General features: G+C 40.0%; 1 protein-coding gene across 5 annotated transcripts in view; it reads right to left on the minus strand.

Moving 5' to 3' along the window:
* The window catches only part of LOC125769222 (calcium-binding protein E63-1), a 66,345-nt gene that overhangs the window by 43,738 nt on the left and 1,398 nt on the right, over positions 1-21,209 (minus strand). For 2 of the 5 annotated variants that reach the window (XM_049437798.1, XM_049437797.1), the window contains exons 1-3: positions 14,613-14,651; positions 14,375-14,420; positions 5,800-6,979 (exon numbers count right to left, since the gene is read on the minus strand). In XM_049437798.1, coding sequence (XP_049293755.1) covers positions 5,800-6,265 — 466 coding nt within the window. In that variant the 5' untranslated portion in view covers positions 6,266-6,979; positions 14,375-14,420; positions 14,613-14,651. Of the gene's footprint in view, positions 1-5,799; positions 6,980-14,374; positions 14,421-14,612; positions 14,652-16,026; positions 16,372-18,521; positions 19,410-21,209 lie in introns of those variants that run through there. The other 3 variants (XM_049437800.1, XM_049437799.1, XM_049437801.1) reach the window with 3 other exon arrangements.

The raw sequence follows: 21,209 nt of genomic DNA on the forward strand, positions 1-21,209 counted from the left end.
TAATCAAATATGTGAAGTGTAAGGAAATGGCAACGTGTCATTTTTATATTCCAACATAAAATATTTGTTGCTCGTCCAAAAGTCACACATCGATGTATTTCGTGTATTCGTTGACGGCGTTTTCCAGTGTACTTTCTAGAAGTCTGTTTTCTTTTCGCTTGCATAACCTTTACCAATACAGTTTTACGGATACAAAGAGCCATCACGGAGGGGCATGTACACACGTATACAAATGGCCGGATGCTGGCCGCATGCCAAACCAGAAGACATCGGTGAAAGATCAGCTCTAAAAACATGGTCCCGTCACTGTTTCGGTCCGCTCCGCTAGGATTCCACTTTCAAACGGATAACAGTGCTTCATCTAGAATGCAGTTCAATTTACCGCAGATCTTTGCCATGGAACGGTTGTGGCAAAAATTATTGTCAACAGCTGTGCGTTCGACTTAATGCTGTTTGCTCTGACAATCGGTCATTGGAAAAAGGAGAAAAAACAAATAGTACACAAAGCGATTCGGTGAAGTGGAACGGTTCGAAGGATGGTTGTTAGTCTTGTTGCTTCTAGAGAAAGCGTCAGGCAGCGTAAAGGGAAAACAGCAGATGATGTTGTTTTTTTATCTTTTCACATTCACCAGGTTGAAGAATCATTTGTTGCGCACCGACACTCCGCGTACCGAGGTGTGGCCAAACGAATTCGAAATGGAATTTTGATTACCAGGGAGCAATAAAACCGTACGTGAAACCTATGGCAATGTTGGCGTAGAATGTGTCACATTGAATTTTGTGTTCCATTGACTGTTCTCAAAATGAACACAGTGTTGCGTTTAGCAACCATCAGACCATACTTCATACGATTCCGCATGTTAAATTGTGTATTTTTGGTGGAAGTGAAATTTGCTTCAAAAAATTACATCACGCACAGTGGAAAAAGTGCGATCGTTTCATCTAATAATCTCGCTTACGCGTTCGAAAAGTAAACAAGTAAAAAGTAAAAATCAATTATAAATCATAAACTCTTTTGACTTCGCACCACGAATGCACGAAAGTGAACCAATGCCCCTTTTACCAAACAGTTAGTTCAAAGCGGTAAAATAAATTCATCTAGCGTACCACAATGTAACAATAAACAACGACCAATCGTTTACTGCTCGCGCGATTCGTGTCCAGCTCACGCACCGCTGACCGATGATTGATCGAGCAATCGTGTGAACCGCGTGGTCTGCACGAACGCTCTCTTTGCAGTTTTTGTATGAGCGGCGGTAAAATCTCAGATTTTTTCCTTCGTCGGGACACGTTTTCGTTTGTGTTATGAGCGTTACGCACGAGGGCTACAATTGATGCTAATTGCTTAGTTTGAATGCCGTTGGAAAGATTGAACAGTGCTAAGTATTAAAAAAGGGCGTTTGTTGTGCTGTACATATCCTTTCTTGCAATATTACCCGAACGTGAGGATTTATTACAAGAGCATAAAACATCTTAAACTTTACGAAAGTCTATAATGGCTGTTGTATCGCAAGTCTCGTAAAATCTAGTAATATTATTAACTATTTTACTAGTTAATATTAGTAATATTATTTAGTTACGCGATCATTATTCTCGTCCCGTAAGTTTCTCTTTTTTGAGACATTTGGCGCAAAAATGAAGTTCGTCCATTGCTGATTCTTTTCCAACGTAAATATATGTATGTTATGTGCTGCGAGTGTGTTCCTAAACCTTATCGTGAGTTTTTACTATCACCAAAGAAACGCTGTGTGCCAATTATTGAAACTAGTGTAGGTTAATCTAGCAAATATATGGCGAAATCGACAGGAATAGAGCCGGGGAGTGGTTGTGGTTCGTGTTTAGAAAAATGAAGCTTTATTCAACCGGTTAGTTTACTTCTTTCGTCTTCGTGGTGATCATTATATGAGCGATTACTGGCACAGAGTGTTTACTTCTTTTCGCAGTTTGAACTTCAACTTCTTTACATAATGATAATGATGAATTGTACAAATTGTACATAAAATACTGATAACAGAACCTCATAACAATCAATTCCTTTCGTTTTGTGTTGTCCAACAACATTATTTCTGTTTTTTTAACTCGGTCTACTAAGAAGAAGAAAAAAACACAATTTAAACATAGAAAATCATAGTTTAATTCCAAACCCCTCACAGAATCATCCTTGTCATTTCATCCTTCCCATCTTGAATCATTTTATCCCTATCTTTACATCACTTTCAACATTTCTTTTTCTAGTAATCGGTGTACCTAGTATAAATTGAAAGTTGTAAATATTAAACTAACGATTAATAGAACAATTTCAATTTCAATATAAAACATAATAACATATACCAAAGCACAGTAGGCTTACCATGGCAAATCTGCATAGACCACCAAATCCGATGGTGTTGCATGCATTTCCTACAATTTTAATTTACTCACTTTAATAAAAAAAACAGTACCACATCATCAAAAGTAATCCCCCGAAACCTCACGAGCATTACCCGTTATCGTACACTTGTGATGGTAATAAATGATTACGCCGATTATCATTATTGTTATTGTGATTGCCGGTGATCCTTCGTGACTTCGTCGCATAAGTCCGGTTGGGCCGGATGTGTGCAACGGAATTTACGGCCCCCGGAACGTAAAGGTGTTTGGAGGTGTTTGATGAAACAAAAACGGGGGAAAGATTGACGAACCCCGGGTCAGCAATCACAACTCAACCCCTTGACTGGTACACAGTCACATGCACACGCCTCGTAATGGTCCGTCGCCATGTTTGGTTGCTGGTGCTGCCGCTTCATAAATTATTCATGGCGACCAAAGCTCAACAAACAGCGCAAAGTGCTGACACGCTCTACACTGCCCCGTTTCGGCTTGTTTTCGGTGTCCGGTGACTAGTTGAAGCGTGTGGGTATGTGTGTATATGTTTGTCCACTACCATAGCCTTACATCGTTGACATCGAGCAGCTCCGGTTCGATTGAACGAAATCCACAACCAACCGACAACACACCGGCAAGTTGTTCAGAATGCTGCCCGAACGAAGGGAGGACACAAATTTTCCGGCTTTCCGGTTCGGTTTCGTGACCAGTTGCAGCCCCACCGGGTGTCGACGGGAAGTCGAAAGAGCCCTGTATCCATTATGGGCACCTATGGGGTATAGGTATAGCAGCAACGCAAAATGGAACGCGACCGCATCAGGTCGTGACGGGCCCGGACGGATGACCGAAACAAAATCGCTGCCCCAAAATCCACCTTCCCGTTAATGGGGCAGCAGGGGATTGGTGCATGAATTATTAAATCGGTATTTCGGAGAAATCACAGAAATTAGCCTTCTCCACCGTGCCGTCTACTGTCCAATCAGGGAATACAGTAAAACCCTAGGGGGTTTTTTGGGTAACTTGGTAAAGTGTGCGAAGGCATTAGCGCAGGCATGATAATTCGGCTGCGTGCGATTAGGAAATAATTCCCTCCCCGGAGGGGTCCCAAACAAAGTTTGCCTTCTCACTTCGAGCGTGTCAAGCTTTTATCACGTTTGGAGCTTTTTTTGTTGTTGTTTGTTGTTATACATATTGAGAATTTGCTTTGCAAGCTATGATTATCGTGCTTGTTGTTTCCTGAGGCGAATGAGAAATTTTATTACTCTTTATTAAATTTTGTATCCGACCAACAAGGTGAAGTGCTTTAAGAAGCTTTTAACAATACAGTGTTAGTATTTCTAGTTATGGAAATATTCAACATAAAGCCCCACAAATCGAACTAAAATTGCTAACACATTTGTGTTTTTCACAAAATTAAGAGAATTAGAAAGCAGACAAGTATTTATAAAAGATGGAGGATAATTGTAGCGATTATAAAAAATAATACTTGAAAAAACTTCTTTGGATTTTTTTTGTCAACAAATCAAAGATCTTGTATTTTCTCCGTACCTTGCGTATCGCCTTCCAAACTTAAAAGGGCACTTTTTCCTAACTCCTTCCTGTAGGTGCTGACAGCTCCTTTCCGTGTGGCCTACGCACCTTTTCTTACTCTAGTTGTTAGCCTAAACTGTCAGATTGAATTCTTTCTGGTGTATTGCTCTCGCTGCTAGCCTTGTTCGTAACAATAATCAAGAACCAATCACATTTCTGTATTGGTGGCCTATTGCCTCATTTGTTTAATTATAAAAAATTTAAAAAAAAAACAATTAAAATAAAGGGAAAAAAATATCATTTTACACAAATTAAAATGAGACTTTAAAATTGACGACAAAACTTCAATTATTCAAAAATAAATTAAATAAATATACCAATAGTTCAACATAGACTTTGTCCAAAGCTGACGAAACCCGAAAGACAATGGAGGAACCGGTCAAATGACCAACTCTATGAGTTGTACGATGAACTCACTACCGTACAGCGAATAAGACTCGCCAGGCTCTGGTTGGCCAGTCAATTTATTCGAAAAACTGATAACTCAATCAGTAAAGTCTCTATCGAGGACGACGAAGCGTGGGGATCGCAATCTGATACGGAAAAATGGCTTTGACTCGTCTACCAGAAAGGACGCGATATTGGAATGACAGACTGAGACTGCGAAAGTAATGAATATCCTCAATATATAGGAGTATGTGTGTAGCCTGTGGAACACAGTTTTTTTTAAGAAACTATTACCAAATCAGTTTAAAAACAGTAAAAAGTTAAACGAGAGACTTTGAAACTTTCATAAAAAATCATTTTCCTGAATGTAGTTTGAGAATAACAAAAAATCTTGAGTTCAAATGAATTGAATTCCAATCATTTATGTAGGCAGTCGTAGCGGATGCGTTGACCTGCCACTAGCACATAGCCGTTGTGTATTCTCAAGAGACCTCTAATGCAATCGTGTATAATAAAAAAATAGGTTGTAATATTCGAAAAAAATCACAAATGAAATTATACAAACAGACATCAACGAAAAACATTACCTATGATTAGGAAAATAAAATTTAAATCATTTGTAAAACTGGCATCAAATGATTGAGTATTTGTCACAAGCAAACTTTGAAAATTATGTTTGTAACAAACACTAACAATCCACACATGAATAAACCAAAAGCAACGATAACGTCTATCTGATAAGGTACACCGTTAATTGATTAGCGTAGCTAATGAAGTGGTCGGCGATGGAACGAAAACACAATTGATTGTCGATTATCAACACCAATCAAGTCGCTTATCAAGTGGAAGCCGAACCTGTGTACAGTGTTTGCAACCATGTGCGGTTTTGCTGTCGGCACAAAAAACTAAACCAAACCTCGCTGGTGCGAAGTCCAGTCAGTGTTCTTTTTAGGTCTTGCGAGATATCTTATCGTAACCGACATTGTGTGCTGATGAAAAGCGTCATCTTTATAGCGCCACAGTCGATTGCCATCGTTCGATGAATGGAATGTCACCTGCTTAGTACGATGCCCGGTGCAAAACATTCGCGTTCGTACGAACTTTTTATGCGCGCGATGGGCAAGAACTTGTCACTACAAACTTGCAGACTGTCAAAGTTGATGAAGCGTTTCGTTTCGGTGAAGCGCGTCGAGCGCGTCGGTCTCGTTAAGGGTGACTTCCGGTCGAAGGTCATGGTCTTCGCATCGAGGATGTCGGTACGTCGCGCTCTTATGCGACGCTCATTCTTCTGTCCTGGTCGTACGAAGTTTCGTGGTGATAAAGTACCACCGCCAAGAGGTCCTGGGCGATGCTGTTAACGTCATGTTGCGACACGGTCGTACATGGATAATGTAGATAAAAAGTGGCAAGGCAGCAGGAGCTACAGCGCTTGAAGGGTAGGAAGGAATGATCACTCACAGAACTTTTCGTCTTTTTTCTTCATCTTCTTGACGACGCGCCGGACCTTTACGATGCGCCGAATGACCTTCTTTTTTGGCTGGCTGTTCTCTGCTGTCGGTTGCGCTCCACCGATGCTGGATCCGCTGCTGCTGTTGGTATTGTTGCTTTCACCACTATCACCACTAGCACATCCGGTCGGGGGCGCTCGCGGTGGTAAACCTATTTCGATCTGTGCATCCGCCCGTGGCGGCGTTCCTTCACGTGCCGCACGCGGTGTCAGGAAATTACTGTCTACACTGTGCTCCTTTCCACTGAAATTGACTTCAGCAGGTAACGACGACGACGACGACAACGACGATGGCGACGTCTCTATCGCTTCCAACAGCTGTACCGAGTGGCTGTCAGCGACCTCCACATGGTGCCCCATACTGCTAGCACTTGCCATTTTTCCCTCTGCGCCCATTGTTGGCGAGCAACTACTCATATCTCGCTGTCCCACTTCTGCCACCTGTCGGTGTGTGGGCTGTACTCGAGTACTGGCACTCGAGAGGGCCCGACGTTCCCCGCTGAGATCTTTGTCAGGGGTTTCCTTATCTTGTTGATTAATATGATTTCACTGTACCGACCGACCGGGGAATGTACGACCAAACGTGGAAGAATCAAAAGAACTCCGACTGTGACTCGGCTTGGCGTACAGCGTTGACGACCTTCAGCCCGACGGAGACAGCATCACCAGGGACCGTGAAATCACCCTCCAGAGTACGCTATCACCAGCTACGAAAACGAAATCTCGTAAGGCGCTGGTGCTGAGGCAAGTAGTGCAAATAGCAACGATATGTAGATACAACACATCAAACCATCTTCCCGTCCAGCGATGGTAGCACTTTATGACTTTACCTTCTTTGGGCTATCAACCTCTCACAGTTCATCTGCAAATCATCTTATCACCCTGTTAGTCCCAGCACATTGCAAGACACTCCGATAAACAGACGATAAGGAACAACGGCCGGCAAACAACAAGGTTCTGGTACCGAAAAGCAAGCAATTCTTCAGAAATCGATGCTTGTATAGGTACGTTTGGACAAGGGTAAATTCTTCAATAGCACATGACCTTATGCAGCTTCGTCCGGCACACGACGGTCGATATGGGAACGCTTATCAGGTAAATCGTACGTAGCAAGCAGTTCACTAAACTAACCTGAAAGTTGAAAGATAAGCAAAGGAACCGGAAGTAAGGAAAAGAACATAACCGGAGGGGATGCACCGATGATTAAGGTAAGAGATATGATAATTTTAGTGCACTGCAGATGCATTCATACACGTTAGCACAACATCCGTTACGTGCTGTTGATGTTTGGGCTGTAGTTTTAGCGGTTGGGAAATCGGTTGATATTTGTTATGTTACCTTGCCACGATACGCCTACACTCACACATCCGTCCGCAGAGTGATTGATCGCCAACAGGGTTTGGTTTATGGTGCGGTGGTAGCATGAAAGGGATTCCCCGCAATCGATTTTTGAACATGCTGTGCAATCATTTGATGTACGTTACTAGTCCCATGAGGCAACCTTTCACATGTGAACCAAGCTCAACTATTGACACTTCGTTCGAGTGTGGAAAAGCGGAAGGTTAGTGTATACCAAATTAACTTCTTATAATGCTGTTAAAAACAATGTTGGTACCGTACAATATAGTTAATAAACTTTTTAAATGTATTTCTTTCGTTCACGAATTGTGTGAAAGAAAAGATGTTATCGTTAGACAAACTGTATCATCAATATTTACAGCGTTATATGAAACCAGGTTATCATCCACGTACATGAAACAGTTTTTGAGGCAGTTTTAAAAGTTTATTGTGCAGAGATCGTTACCCATTTAAACTTTCAAGGTAAGGCCAAGGACCAGGCTAGCCACACAACATTTCCACCGTTCAAGTATTTATGCAAAAAAAATTCTGTTTAAATCTTCAAACATTTATCGGTCGTAGCCTTTGATTCTCACTTCAAAATCATTAGTTTGGAATTGTCTAATCCACCGTAATTGTATACAAATATATAGATTACATACATATAAACAGTATGTTCATCATTGATTATAGGTTTTTTGTTTATAGACCTGATAGTGAGTTGCTGGGGCGGTCCGGTGGTGCATGTGATAAACGGCGCCAGTCCACACGGCCGGACCGGGTTCAAATCCAATCCGGACCGTTCCCCCGTAGCAAGGACTGACTATCCGGCTACGTGGTAAAATAAGTCTAGTAAGCCAGAAATGGCCGGCGTGACCTGTAAGGTCGTTAAGCCAAGAAGAAGAAGAAGTGAGTTGCTGGAATGGCCGGCGAAGATATAATTACATTTTTAATTTGAAATTAAAGTGTTGTTTTGATTGGAATCAGTTTATGAATTGATTTTACTACTTAACGATAAGCTCCAAGAAAAGAGTATAATAAAAACCACTCTAAATTGTTATTTTCAGGTGATGTACTTTCAAAACGATACACAATTGATAAAAAACGAAAAAGCTAGTTCAACATCAGATGCAGTCCAATGTAGTATAAACGATAAAAAAGGAGAAAATAATTGCTATTGTAGTTTGGCATAGCCTTGTTTTTTTCTTGTTAGTTGTTTCTTTCAACCTTGGGGCCAACTAACGATCCTTATTTTGATAAAGAAAAATAGATTCAAAGCATAGTTTGCTTCACCAATTTTCATACTCAATAGCACTGGAACAATATCTCGACCGTTCTTAAGCGAAAGAAAGTGCACTGGAACAAAACGAACGTTGGCCGGAAATGAAGGAATCCTTATCCGCATCGGCAGAAATGAGCTTCCATTCTGCAATGTTTCTCTTTGTTTTTGTTTTTGCATTTTTAAAAGAAACTGCAGAAGCGGTTTAACGACTAGCAGGGTAGAGAATTTCTTTTTGTTTTTCAATACCTCGAAGTTGAATTCACTTCAGGCATTACTTTTGCTGAAGAATTACTTCAACGTCATTAGCATAGTGGAAATATCAATCGTGATACATGACATGAACGTCCTTATAGGGTCAGTATTGTTGTACAATAAACGTTCCTTTCCACTATCTTTCAACACAATCATTAGGAATCATTTTATGTGCTACGCAAACGAACATGATTAATACCTCTCTTCTGTTCGATGGTGAAAAAAGGATAGCTCTTCATAGAGCGAAAATGTCCAGCTAATAACACACGTCGCATGGCCGTAGCAAACCGCAACGTAGAAATCGACAAAAAATATACAAAAACCATGCTAGCTATGGGTTTTCTATCTGATTCTGATCACTCGACCAATGGCCAACGGCAGCTCATAAATATCAAATCAAATCAACTCTCATAAATCACTCTGATAAATGGTACGCGCGGTACTCGAACTCAACAGCATGGCATACTGGTTGGTAGGAATGTAAGGAACCGGAAAGGCTGGCAAGCGCCATACCAATCCCACTGGACACGATCTCATTGGTGGTGATGAGTGATTTTTGCCCTTTTCCATATCTCCGGTTTCGGGATGCAATCACTGGGAGCGTAAGGATTTTTGGTTCCCTTTTTCGCTTACCGTACCCGCCAACGGCATTCCAATGATCCGGAAGAACAACAAAGGTTCGGTGGAAAAGGATAAATGCCAATAGCAGTAGAAAAATCCATTTCGATGGTCAAGCCTTCTGCTTGAAATGCTGTAGCATTAGAGAGGAGATAAATGGAAAGGATGATGTTACGAACACAAATATGATGCTTCAAGCAAATCACGATAAATGTCTATGATAGTTTTTTATTTATTTTTTCTAGTGTCAATAATAGTCTCTCTGTACAAAAATGAAACTCAAGAATAAGCAAAGCCGCAGACTAAAACACGAATAGTATTGCGATTCAGCAAGACTAATCTTATCCAAATTTAACTTTTTTGAAATTATTTAAGCAAAAGAGTAGTATAAAATGTCCTATTTTTCTTCTTCAAATTAATGGGAACTTTTTTGTATACAGTATATCAACCCATGCTCTATTTCGAAAACGAACTTACATATTCAATTTCATGTAGTTTTTATTAGTTTTTACTTCTACTTACTATTTCTCGCATTGGTGTCATTGTTGTGCCTGCAGGAGCGTCTGCACATCGGTAAACGAAAGTCAATAAAATGAGCTTTCGTTCGTAAAAACTCCACATAACTGAATTGCCGTAATGGCTATCAATAAACGGAACCATTTGCTGAACGCTTGCATCCCAAAAATGCTCGATCGTCTTTCACTTTAGGGGAAAGCTTTCACTCGTCTGCAGCCTCGTGTACATTACATGCGCAACCGAACACGTGATTACATTATCGAAACAGTATACACCAACGGAAGCCGTTTGCTGAAAGCTGTTTCCCCACCGGCAGAGGCACTTCTGTGTTTGTACGATGTGACACTTTGCACACACTGGTAAAGGTCAAGAGCAATCGTACATTGCACGAGATGTGGTCTCCAAAGAGGGCAATGTTCATGCCGTAACTTTCTTCGCACAAGCAGTATTTGTTTGCTATATGTCTGTTTTTTTGTATCAAGCTAGCGAGTGTTCACAATAATCCTTACAAGCTCGCAGCACGTTTCACCATAAATCAAAAGTGTAAGGAGCAAGCGTAACACCAAATACGGTAAACGGCATCTACAGAAGTTCAGTTCCGCCGCAAGTCCAAGTAGATGCCGGCTAGATTGAAATTTTGTAGCACTATCGAATCGTATTGTTGGGGTGCTCCACCGTGTTGACCTTCTCGCTTCCTTGACTTTCGCAAGAGATTATCGTTTTACGACCGCTTCACGAGTCACAGGGGTATTTTCCAATCTTCCGTAGCGAACTGTAGCCTTTCAACGAGTTGCCTGTTGCTGCTGCGACAGTCCGCAACGGCTCTATCACACTAGGCACGTTGCAAAAGACTCGTCAGTACGTGATTTAAGTTACCAGCTTAACCTGTAACGATCTTACACGAGAACCTGTCATTTTTAAGAGTGTACGTGTTTGAGTGTTTGGCGCAGTACATAAAATGTGATTGCAAATAGAACCAGCAGCTACCAGGGTAGGATAATCTTTTGAAAAAACATGTAAGAGAAAGGCATGTTATAAAAAGGCGTTTCATTTTGGCCTATCCAAAAGGGCAGAAATCAAATTGTGGCAAAAATATACATTACAAATTACACATCAATATGGGTAATATCTATTTCTTAAGTACGGCACATTGAAAACATAAAAAATTCGTTGCATTAAAAAGCAACATTTTAAACTGGTGGGAACAGATCGCTATAAACTACTATGAGTTATTGAATAAAAATGACCAGCTTAGCTTGACAATGTAATTCTGCAACACGTCAATGCTCGCACCTTCGAAACCAAATCGGTGAAAATCAAATAGTAACCAATACGATGGGACATTCTTCCTTCCATTACCTTCGTTTTTCACGTACTGACAAACCGTTTTACTAATAAAAATACGTAAACTTAAAGAAAGGCTTTATTCCTCCTTGGCTGCTCCTTATGCTAGCTTAACCTCTTATGTCACGCTGGCCATTTACTAGACTACTAGACTTGTTGGCTTACTTTACTTGGTTTACCACTTAGCCGGATAGTCAGTCTTTGCTACGGTGGAAGGTCAAGATGCGATTTGATACCCGATCCTGTCGTGTGGAGTTGGCGCCGTTTAACACATATACCACCGGGCTTCCCCAAAATTCAATTATACATTCTTATAGATTCTTAAAGATTCTTGAAAATTATTGTAAAATGGTATAAAGGACCTTTTATTTTTTTACATAAAATTCATCAATCTTTACAAGGTAACACAATTAAACATGAATACAAACATGTTTTGGTTAAACTGAAAACAAAATGTAGAAATACGACATCGAAAAAAATTTACTTGCTTCCCGTTATTGAAACAAAATAATAAAATTAATGTGTGTAAGAATGTTTGTTTCCTCTGTAATGTTTGCAACCTTTTGTCCAACTTCAATAGTTTATTTGATAACTACGCAGACCTTTGGCGTCTCTTTTCGCAGATTGTTTTTGTCAGTGCTATATGTTATTAAGGAATAAATATAGGAATAATAAAATATCCATTTAGTCACACTGTTGTAATTTACCTCTTACATACACATACCAGGTACTACTTTTTTACACATAAAGGTCATGTAAAGCTATATCGTATCTTTCTGCAACTGTTTTGGCTTGATACTACCGAACCCATTCTTTGTGTCGCAGACAAAATATAACCCTGGGCTAATGGAACTGGTGTTCGATGAGGAAATAGTTTTGCCGGAATCATCAATAATGCAGACCGAAAATCGTTAGTTTCGCATCTGGTACATGAATAAATTAAATGTCTTATCTTACCTACCGTCTGCAACAGTATGGATCAGAAGTAGCCGTCATGTAGATTTAGTGTACATCAAGTAAAATTAGTACAGCCAACCACATATTGAGTTATTGCTAATGGAAGGAAGTAGTTGTGGGTTTGATAGTTTGGAATATTAATTGTACGGGTATTTTAAAGCCGTAATAGAATAATTTCGCAAGATTATAAATGTTAGGTTAGCATAATTTGGTAAGATATGTTTAATTTAACAGTGTGCACAAAACAAGACCATGTAAAAACTTGCACATGTAATACGGCACTTGCTCAACCTTACATAAGGATCGTGTAATGTACTTAAAATCAATTATCGCAGCGGCACTAAACTGGTGTAAATAATAAAACCCAAATCTTCAACACATCAACACATCTTCCGCGGTTCCGCGGGATGCTCTCGGAACACTGCCATAGCTCACCCATCCGCCATAAACTTGGTGTAATGAATTTTGAGCGCAATTTTCATCACACCTCACCGAAGAAATTAACATAGAAATGGCGTTGTCACTGTCAGCACGCCTGGCAAATATTATCAATTATGCAAACCAAGGCGAACAGACCGAAATCAACATCAACATCAACAGTCCAATGTTCCTCGATACCTTTCATCACCTTGCATTCGGTGACACCTCGCGCTTTATCCTTCGGGGAAATTAGTTGTATTGGAATGTATTGGGTTTCATATATTCCCGCGCAAGACGATGTTGCAATCAACTAAACTGTCTTTACAAGACCCAAGTACCGTGTAAGGGAAACGATAATGCTAATTAATCAGGCTTCACTCGTGGCAAACTTGTCATAAACCGGCGATGAAACGGCAATCAGTCGTACTGACGGCAGATTTTCCTCACCAGACTTCGTGCTGGTCGACAACGGGTCGTTTGGTCGTTACCGTCTGGGGCCGTTGACCGTGAAATAAAATGTGCAAACAAATTCGCCTAGTCCCTGTCTTCGTTGGTTGCAAAGCTGCGGTGATGAGAGTGTGCTGCGATTGCCAAAAAATAACCGACCGAACCGACGGAAATGGGACACCTGCAAACCATCCGGAACATTGGCCGGATAAAATGCAATCCGTTTTGTCAATGCTTAACAAGCGCTGTGTCAAGATGTGCAACCGCTGCATCACGAGACTGCAGTTGGATCGTTCTCGTAAACTTATTTCTTGATTGCCATTTACTGTTTGTGTTAGCTAAGTGATGTGGAGATGTTGCCAAAAAGGCGGAAGGTAGAATAAACCCAGCCTATTTGAGCAAAACGGTTGAAAATGAGCTATGGAAGTTTAACGTTGTTCCTTTGTCTTAATCAACAGTACATTTTAAAAATTCGTAAATCAAATGAACTGTGTAAGAAAACTACAATATGTAATACTTTTCAAAAATTGTTTTTTTTTTTTATTTTAATGCCACCAACCATGAAGGAAGCCACACCCATAAGAAGAACTTGTGGTATTAGTGTTTCGAAATTGAAACGCTTTTGGTGTAACCTTGACCGCAACGGGATACTCATGCATACAACCTATCAACCGCCACAATGAGATTGATTGACAGGAGTGTTCTGAAAGATCGTCTTCGTCGGTCAATTTTGACCAAAATAATACACATAGCTGACATTCCTTGACCGTAGAGTCAAGGTAGGTTCGTGTGTTACAAAACTAATAAAAATAAAACAATTTACTCGTCGCATTGGGACATTGTCCTTTTAATAGAGGTCTTTTAAGGAATATTTGGTTTTGTGGATTAAACCATCAGCATTTTAAGAGACATTTTAACAGATGCTTTCTGCTTAAACAGTTTTAAACATTTAGTATGCTTTCCCTGTATAGTACACTTTAGTAAAGGAGCAACAATGAGCACACGTGTGTGGTTCGCTACTTAAAATTAAGCAATACTTCGATACATTTTAACGTTTAGTGTTATTGTGGTCACATGATGGTGCATAAAACAATAAATATAATGACAGAAATAACAACTAAAAGCGCATAAACGACCTTTTCCCGTCGCGTGTAATGACGACGATGATGATGATGATGATGTTCCGAGCGCGACGGCGACACCCAGCAGTGTCTCGCCGATTGGATGACACCGAGAGCCATTAGCACGAAATGTGCTTCACGTTGGCGTTCGATACACGACGGAGGCGAGTTGAAATCGATCCAACTGGTGATCCAATCGATGGTGGTAGTTTCCGTTCTCATTGTACTTACCCTTGATTTCCTCCTCGGTGAAAGTTTTTCCTTTAGCAACTGAGCTCTGGGCGTGCGGGGTAGAAAAGGAAAAGAGCAAGAGAAGGATCAGTTAGCGCTAGTATGGCAAGGAAGTAAATCAACCTTTCAACTACATTGTTGCCGGTAAGGTGATGCACTCCTTGAGATGGAGGATGTATCACAAGCGAAAGGTTAATAAAAGAGGCGAACGTTTCTATGGCTTAGGTTGGTTACTTACTTTACGCCGTCCTATGATTGCAGCGCCCAGCATCTGTGAGGGAATGAATATAAAAAGAATATTGTTAAAATGTTGTTAATAATATGCATCATTTATTAGTGTAATTTACAGATTCACGATGCAATTGTAATACATTTTGGCAATATTCAACCACCGTGTCGTGTCTCAATAATGTTTCCCTTTTGACCATGGAACTGCTTCCGGTAACACTTTAGCACCAGTTGAGCTATCAGCAACGTAATTAAGCATAATAAACTGACGACCCATTCGCGTGGCAAGAGTAATAGTTTAATCGTATTTCATTCCTAACTGACATGATTGGAATGTATTGCTTCGGAAGTGAGAAGAAAACAGTGCTGGGTATAATTAGTTTACAAAGATTAATGTGCAACTGGCAATGGCAACGTTTGCCTGTGGTTTGCGCTCCCCTCTAATGGTGATGACGAAAACCGATGGAGGCGCCTGGTGGCGTTCATGATTCACGAGGCCATTGCCATTTCTGGTTTGTTTCCGGTTTGCACCGTCCACAAACGGAACCGCTCGAATGGAACTATCGAAAAAGGATAGACACACGATAGGAACGTGAAAGAAAGATAATTCACTACTTGCAACTGTTTCGCTATGGCACTGAGCGGAAAGGGTTATTTACGACTTCCTTGAACTTAGCGCACTTATACAATTAACCTTCTCTGTTCGGTTTTGGTGCCTGTTAGTTGTAGTATACGGAAAAGGAAAGTATTCACCAAGGATGACGCTACAGTGCATCTAGAATAGTTGGAACGCCACGATAGTATACATCTTTCACTAGATAGCGACAGACAAATGCTATCTTCAAGCAAAAAGCTTCAAAATATCGATCCCTTTTAGTAAAATATTATTCCTTGGAAAAAGAAGCAAAACTCAGAGTGAGGATTTCTTAAAGTTTTATCAAAGTTTTTTCCCCATTCTATTCGTTGAATGTTGTACGGCACGTGATAGCTGCCGGCAGAACGTAATTGTACATCGATAACTAGTAGTCGACGTTAGGTCCGGTTTAGTTTGCTTCTCAGCAGTAGCAGCAAAATTTAATTGCAAAGAAACACTCCGAACATCTACGAAACTTTAACTTTCAAACGATCGTTATGCCCTTTGGTGATTTAACTTTCACAGTATCGTTATCAACTATTGCTGATTGTACACTTGGAACAGTTGTGTTGCATTTAACAAAACAAAAAAAAGAGTTTTCCACATCACATTTTATTAAGGAATGTTTTAACGGAAATATTTTATCTTCTTTTTATTTACTTATAACACATTTTTGGCATATAACGTTGAATCCACATTCTTTTGCTTGTGCTTAAGTAGATAAAAATAACTCAGTGGTACATTCATTGTTGATTCACAGCACCCAATGAATGTGCATACGCTCTCTCACCTTTGCAGCATCTTCTATCTCACTGAAATCACTCATGATTTCCCGCGGTCTGAGCAAGTGGGATGAAAAAACTATTCAAAAATTTATTCGCCAATTAACACACGTGAAAAATTGAAATATCACCACACTAAACGCTCGCGTACGGTATTTAGACGGTACGGTAAAACTTCAAACCGAACGATCGTTAACCAATTATCCGTACAAACGATAATAAAAAAACAAACAGCAACAAACAAAAATAAACGGAAAAGATATCAAGAAAATGGCAGCGTCCACTTAGGCACACGATCACCCGATCAAGCCCGCACGAAAGATGACACTGGTTTGTGACACGGGGCCCAGCCCACGCCGCCCATCGACCGGGCAGTGTTGTCAATGCATTCGGGTGCATGCCGTCGCGTACAACGAACGCTTTCCCACCTTCACTTTCGCCCATCCTTCGACGAGTCTCATCGGATGGAAAACAGATTCATAACCCATCCCGAATGGGTCGATACACAGGCCGCACGGAACCGTTACGAAGCGTTACAGTAAGTGGAACCGGCATCTCACCCGTTCACTAGATGGTGATCCTTCTGGCCCTGCCCAAAAATAGCAGCCCGCTCAAGCGAAAAGAAGTGTCACTGAGTGTCGTAGAGGGATGCTTTGGTGGTGGTGCAGAGGATTGTGCGCTGAGAAAAAGGTAGGTCACACATTTAGCGATTGTTTTTTTTTGGTTTTTACTCTTCTCATCGGTTGAGAGTGAAATTGAAATACTCTTGGCGGGAGTGGTGATGAAGGAAAGGAACAGTAATCTGTTGGTGTCACTTGTTGCATACGGTTGGTTACAATTTTGATCAGTTCATGAATTAAGTTTATTTATTAATTTTATTTTGCAATTCTTTTTTAATAAATGTTTAATGTATAAATATAGTCAAAATAAAAATGTATAATAAAATTATTTATAACAATTAATTAAAATTATCAGATATGTAAATCAGATCAGATCTGCAATCAGATTATTGAAGCAAAATACAGAAAATCTTGTATTAAAAATCAAATATTTAATACGAAACCGTTAAACAAATATTATTTACCAAACGTTAAAAACGAAACAAATTAATGTAAACCTAATACTAAAAAAATGCAAAACATTTAAATATGAAATGCGACGACTTGATAATAGAACGCAGTTGAAAAATTGGATAAAAACGATGCATCATAATTGCATCAAAAATATTTGACCTGCTTTGTGTTAATAAAAAATTGAAACTGCTTGTAGCGCCGAAACCGGTGGCCAAACCTGCTGATGATGTTATTTTTGAACCGTTCCTTAGAACCGCAACATGGTGGCGAATGCAATCTGAACCATTGCATTTGCACTTGTTGCAAATACACAGCTGTAATGGCGTGAAAAAAGAAACGATCAAGTTCGAGGAAGTGAAGCGTCTCGTCTCAACTAACCTACTCAACGCGCAACGGACGGCTCGTAGTGAGTATCGCATACATAAACTAATTCCTTATTTTCCCACCCAATACACTCTCAAATGTATGGCGGACTAAGGAAGGCAATAGTTTCGTAGGTGGAAGTGTGGTGTAAACTATGCTGCTAATAATAGTAAGTCGCGAGTATCTTTAGCTCTCTTGTTAGCCCCGTGCGCCGTTTGTTCCCCTCTCGCGCAAAGCAACGCGGTTGTTATTGTTTACAGCTGATCGTTGCGATCGGACAGTATCACGCGGTTTTCCTGCCTCTCTTAAGACGAAGAACCGTTTTTGACTTTTAGTTTTTATCTCGCGCTTTTTCTTGCAAGTTTTGTTCTATTTTTTTCAAACGTTTTTTCGTACCGTCAGCGGACATGAGTGGATTAAAACAATTCCTGTTCATGCGACACAAACTCGCTCCTTTGTTTATTTCGCAATGGTTTTGATAAATTCAGGTTATAAGGCTGAACTGTAGTGTGAATCAGAATCACTTTTGCGCATTACCATTTGAAGTTATTAGCAGGATTGGTAACTGGGGACTAGAAATTTGCAAGTAATCTGCGCATTATTAGATTGATTTCGTTAGTTTTTTTAAATTGATTACAAAATCAACGTCTCTTCATAACTATCCTCACATAAAAAAGAAAACTATCTTCTCATTTTTCGACGGCTACGAAACATGAAAAATTAAATTCCTCTCAGTCATTCACACATGTACTTTACCACATTAAAGTGGCAGTTGGAGCAGCTGTTCAGTAAAAGCAAAAGGCCAGAACTATAAATCGCATCAATAACCGATCCGGGACGCAAACGAAGAAATAGCGTAATTTCAACAGCTGGGCGCGCCATAAAATGCACCTTTGTACAGTTGAATGAACGATCTATTAGATTTTCCCCAAACCAAAATGTCGTAATAATGTCATTCAGAAACATTGCTCCATTCACTAGGGGATGTATGATTTGTTTTGTAATATTTAAATTAATTTCACACAGCATAACATGTAAATAAATGGCATCGTTGTAAACAACTTTACCTTAATTTGACTGTAGAATCCACTCATTCGATCACGATAATTAGATAGAAAACTAATAAATTATTTTTGTGTTTCTGTTCTGTTCTTTTTCCTTTTCTTATTCTTTCTTTACATTAACACACGTACACTTTCACACTATTGAATTTTCACCATCAAGAAGGTACTGTGAGTCAGACCTTTATAAGCATTATGTCTATTCTTCTTTGTTGTTCATTTCCTTTAGCATAAATCACTAGGAACGTTTTCCGACGAACTGCAACACCTGTGCGGCAGTTAAACTGTTTCTAAACTCACACAAAATGTCACTTCAAACGATCGCGCACGCGCCCTGCACTGATACTAGCAACCAACCTGCCAGGTTAACACGTACACGACCTCCATGGACAGTGTAAAAAAGATCGTAAGTAAGATAAAGCTACTTCTCAATTCACCACACTTAACGAAGTGTTATCGTCTTCCAAACGATAGTTACTGTTTAAAATTCAATCGCGCGCCGTTAAGACAAACCCACCGTACGATTCAAGGCTTTCCGTAACACTGCTTCGAACGGTCTACGCTCTGCGAGCCTTCAAAGTACACGATGATGCACGAATTTTTACGCATGAAGCTCCTCGCAACGGTTTAGCTAGTCAGTGGTTCGTCCCTGCCGTATGTCCCTAACAAAGGCATACGAGCTGCCAACCGGTGACCACTAGAATACGTGGGGTGGTTTTATTTTTCGACTTTTACCATCACTTTGATACGATGCAGACACGAGGTTATTTTTTTATGTTTAAACTTTCGCCCAGACGCCACAAATTTCACGCAATCAAAAACTCGGTGTCGCGGATCGTTTTCATCGCGTCTGTCACCGGGTGGCCGAAGAGATGGGATGTTGTTTCGCTGGTGCAGATAAAACGCACCGGTGAGAATATGATCGCACGATCACTAGCAAACACGGTACGGTACTGGTGTGCTGGCACGCGTATCGGCACCGATACCGATTACGGTTCAAAACGGCTTCTGCTTCGCGTATCACTCGTCAAACAACTGACATTTTCCCAATTTCCCGCCTACCTCGACAGGCCCGGAACGATTAGGGCTCACTCGGACTCGTTTCGGTCCGGATATCCCGAGAAATCGCGTTGAATTTTTTTCCCCCGTGGGATGCTGGGAGGGTGCGACTACTACGGCACGCACACGAGTGTGCCGAACGGTACGGTACGTAGTGTGTTTTGGTACGCCTCGGGGCAAGGGTGGCCACTGTTTCCCGTTTTCCCACTTGTCGTTTAGACCATCGTTTGACTGACCTTCTAAGAATAGCCCAAAAAAGAAATTCGAGTGCACGAAAGAGATGCGAACGGTTCGGATGCTTGCTAAACGTGTTTGCCCACCGGCAGGATCGGTGTTTGTCACTCAAACTAATGTGCAAGTACAGGTGCTACGTGATTATCTATATGAATGTGTCTGTGTGTTGAGGACAAAGTGAGATTAGCATGCTTCCGCTACGATGCCGGTCGTTACTAACCTATGTGACACAACTGTGACACAACACTAAACTGAGCTATGAAAATTTTATTGTTGTGAAAGAATAAATTATGAAACAAAATATAAAAATCTTTATAAAATAATTATACTGTTTTGTATGAATATTTGAAATGATAAGTTTGCTTAACTAAAGAAGGGGAGTGAAAAATAAACCTGATGAATGAACCGTATACCATGCTTTTCTACAAACCAATTCTAATTTAAAAGGTTTTTTAACCCTTTTCCAATGGCATTGTTTTAACAAACAAAAATTAAATCTCCTGAAGATATAAATTCCATCAGGAAAAACTGTTCCTGTTGATAATCCCAAAACCTCAAGCTCAATGCAAAATGATATTACTGTACTGCCTTATATACATCTGTCCTCACGAAGAAGACGAGTATTTCACCTGGTTCAAATTTAATATTTTTATTTTTATATGTGAGTGTGTTCCGTAAAAGAAAGATTTTTTTTTCGCCCACAAACTCGTCAAATGTCCTCTTTCATCGTTCAGCCGGTAAACGTTCATTTCCGCCGCTGTGTTTCTAGTGGACAAAGTCGGACGTACCTTGTGACCAAAAAGTTACAACCAAAAAGTAAATCAATTCTGCAATGTGACATTTGTTGTGGAATTCATGCCTTTGAAGTTGTCGGAGCAAGATGGTGGAAAAACATTTTCCACATACTTTTCGTGCTCCTATATCATGGAAATGGACGCACGATGCAAGGTGTAGTTTGCACACGCTGAATATAGTATTTCTTTTGTAGTGCAAAAATATTTACACCTTTATTAAGAGATACTGATATATACCGAAGCATTAAAATTGAAGTGTTTATGTTAGTTGTTAATGGTTAAGAGTTTTTTTTTTATTTTAGAATGAATTTTATTTTTTCTAGAAGTGGTTTATTTTTGGAATAAACAATATCTAATCTTATATCTCTTTGTTGTTTATACAATAATTTTCCTCAACGATTGCATAGACTAAAGAGAGCTAACTGTCAACAAAATAATTGGTATGTTCTTAAAGGTTAAGTTTTCGAGAATAATAGGCGGAAATTTCAAAATAAAATCCCTCAAATTTAGAAATCCACAGCCCAAAGAGTTTAATGATTTCTTCGAAAATTACGTCTTCCAAATCGGTACTCAGGATTCTTCGAAAACAACGTCTTGCAAATCGGTA

Source organism: Anopheles funestus, chromosome 3RL, assembly GCF_943734845.2.
Source record: "Anopheles funestus chromosome 3RL, idAnoFuneDA-416_04, whole genome shotgun sequence".
Lineage (NCBI taxonomy): Eukaryota > Metazoa > Arthropoda > Insecta > Diptera > Culicidae > Anopheles > Anopheles funestus.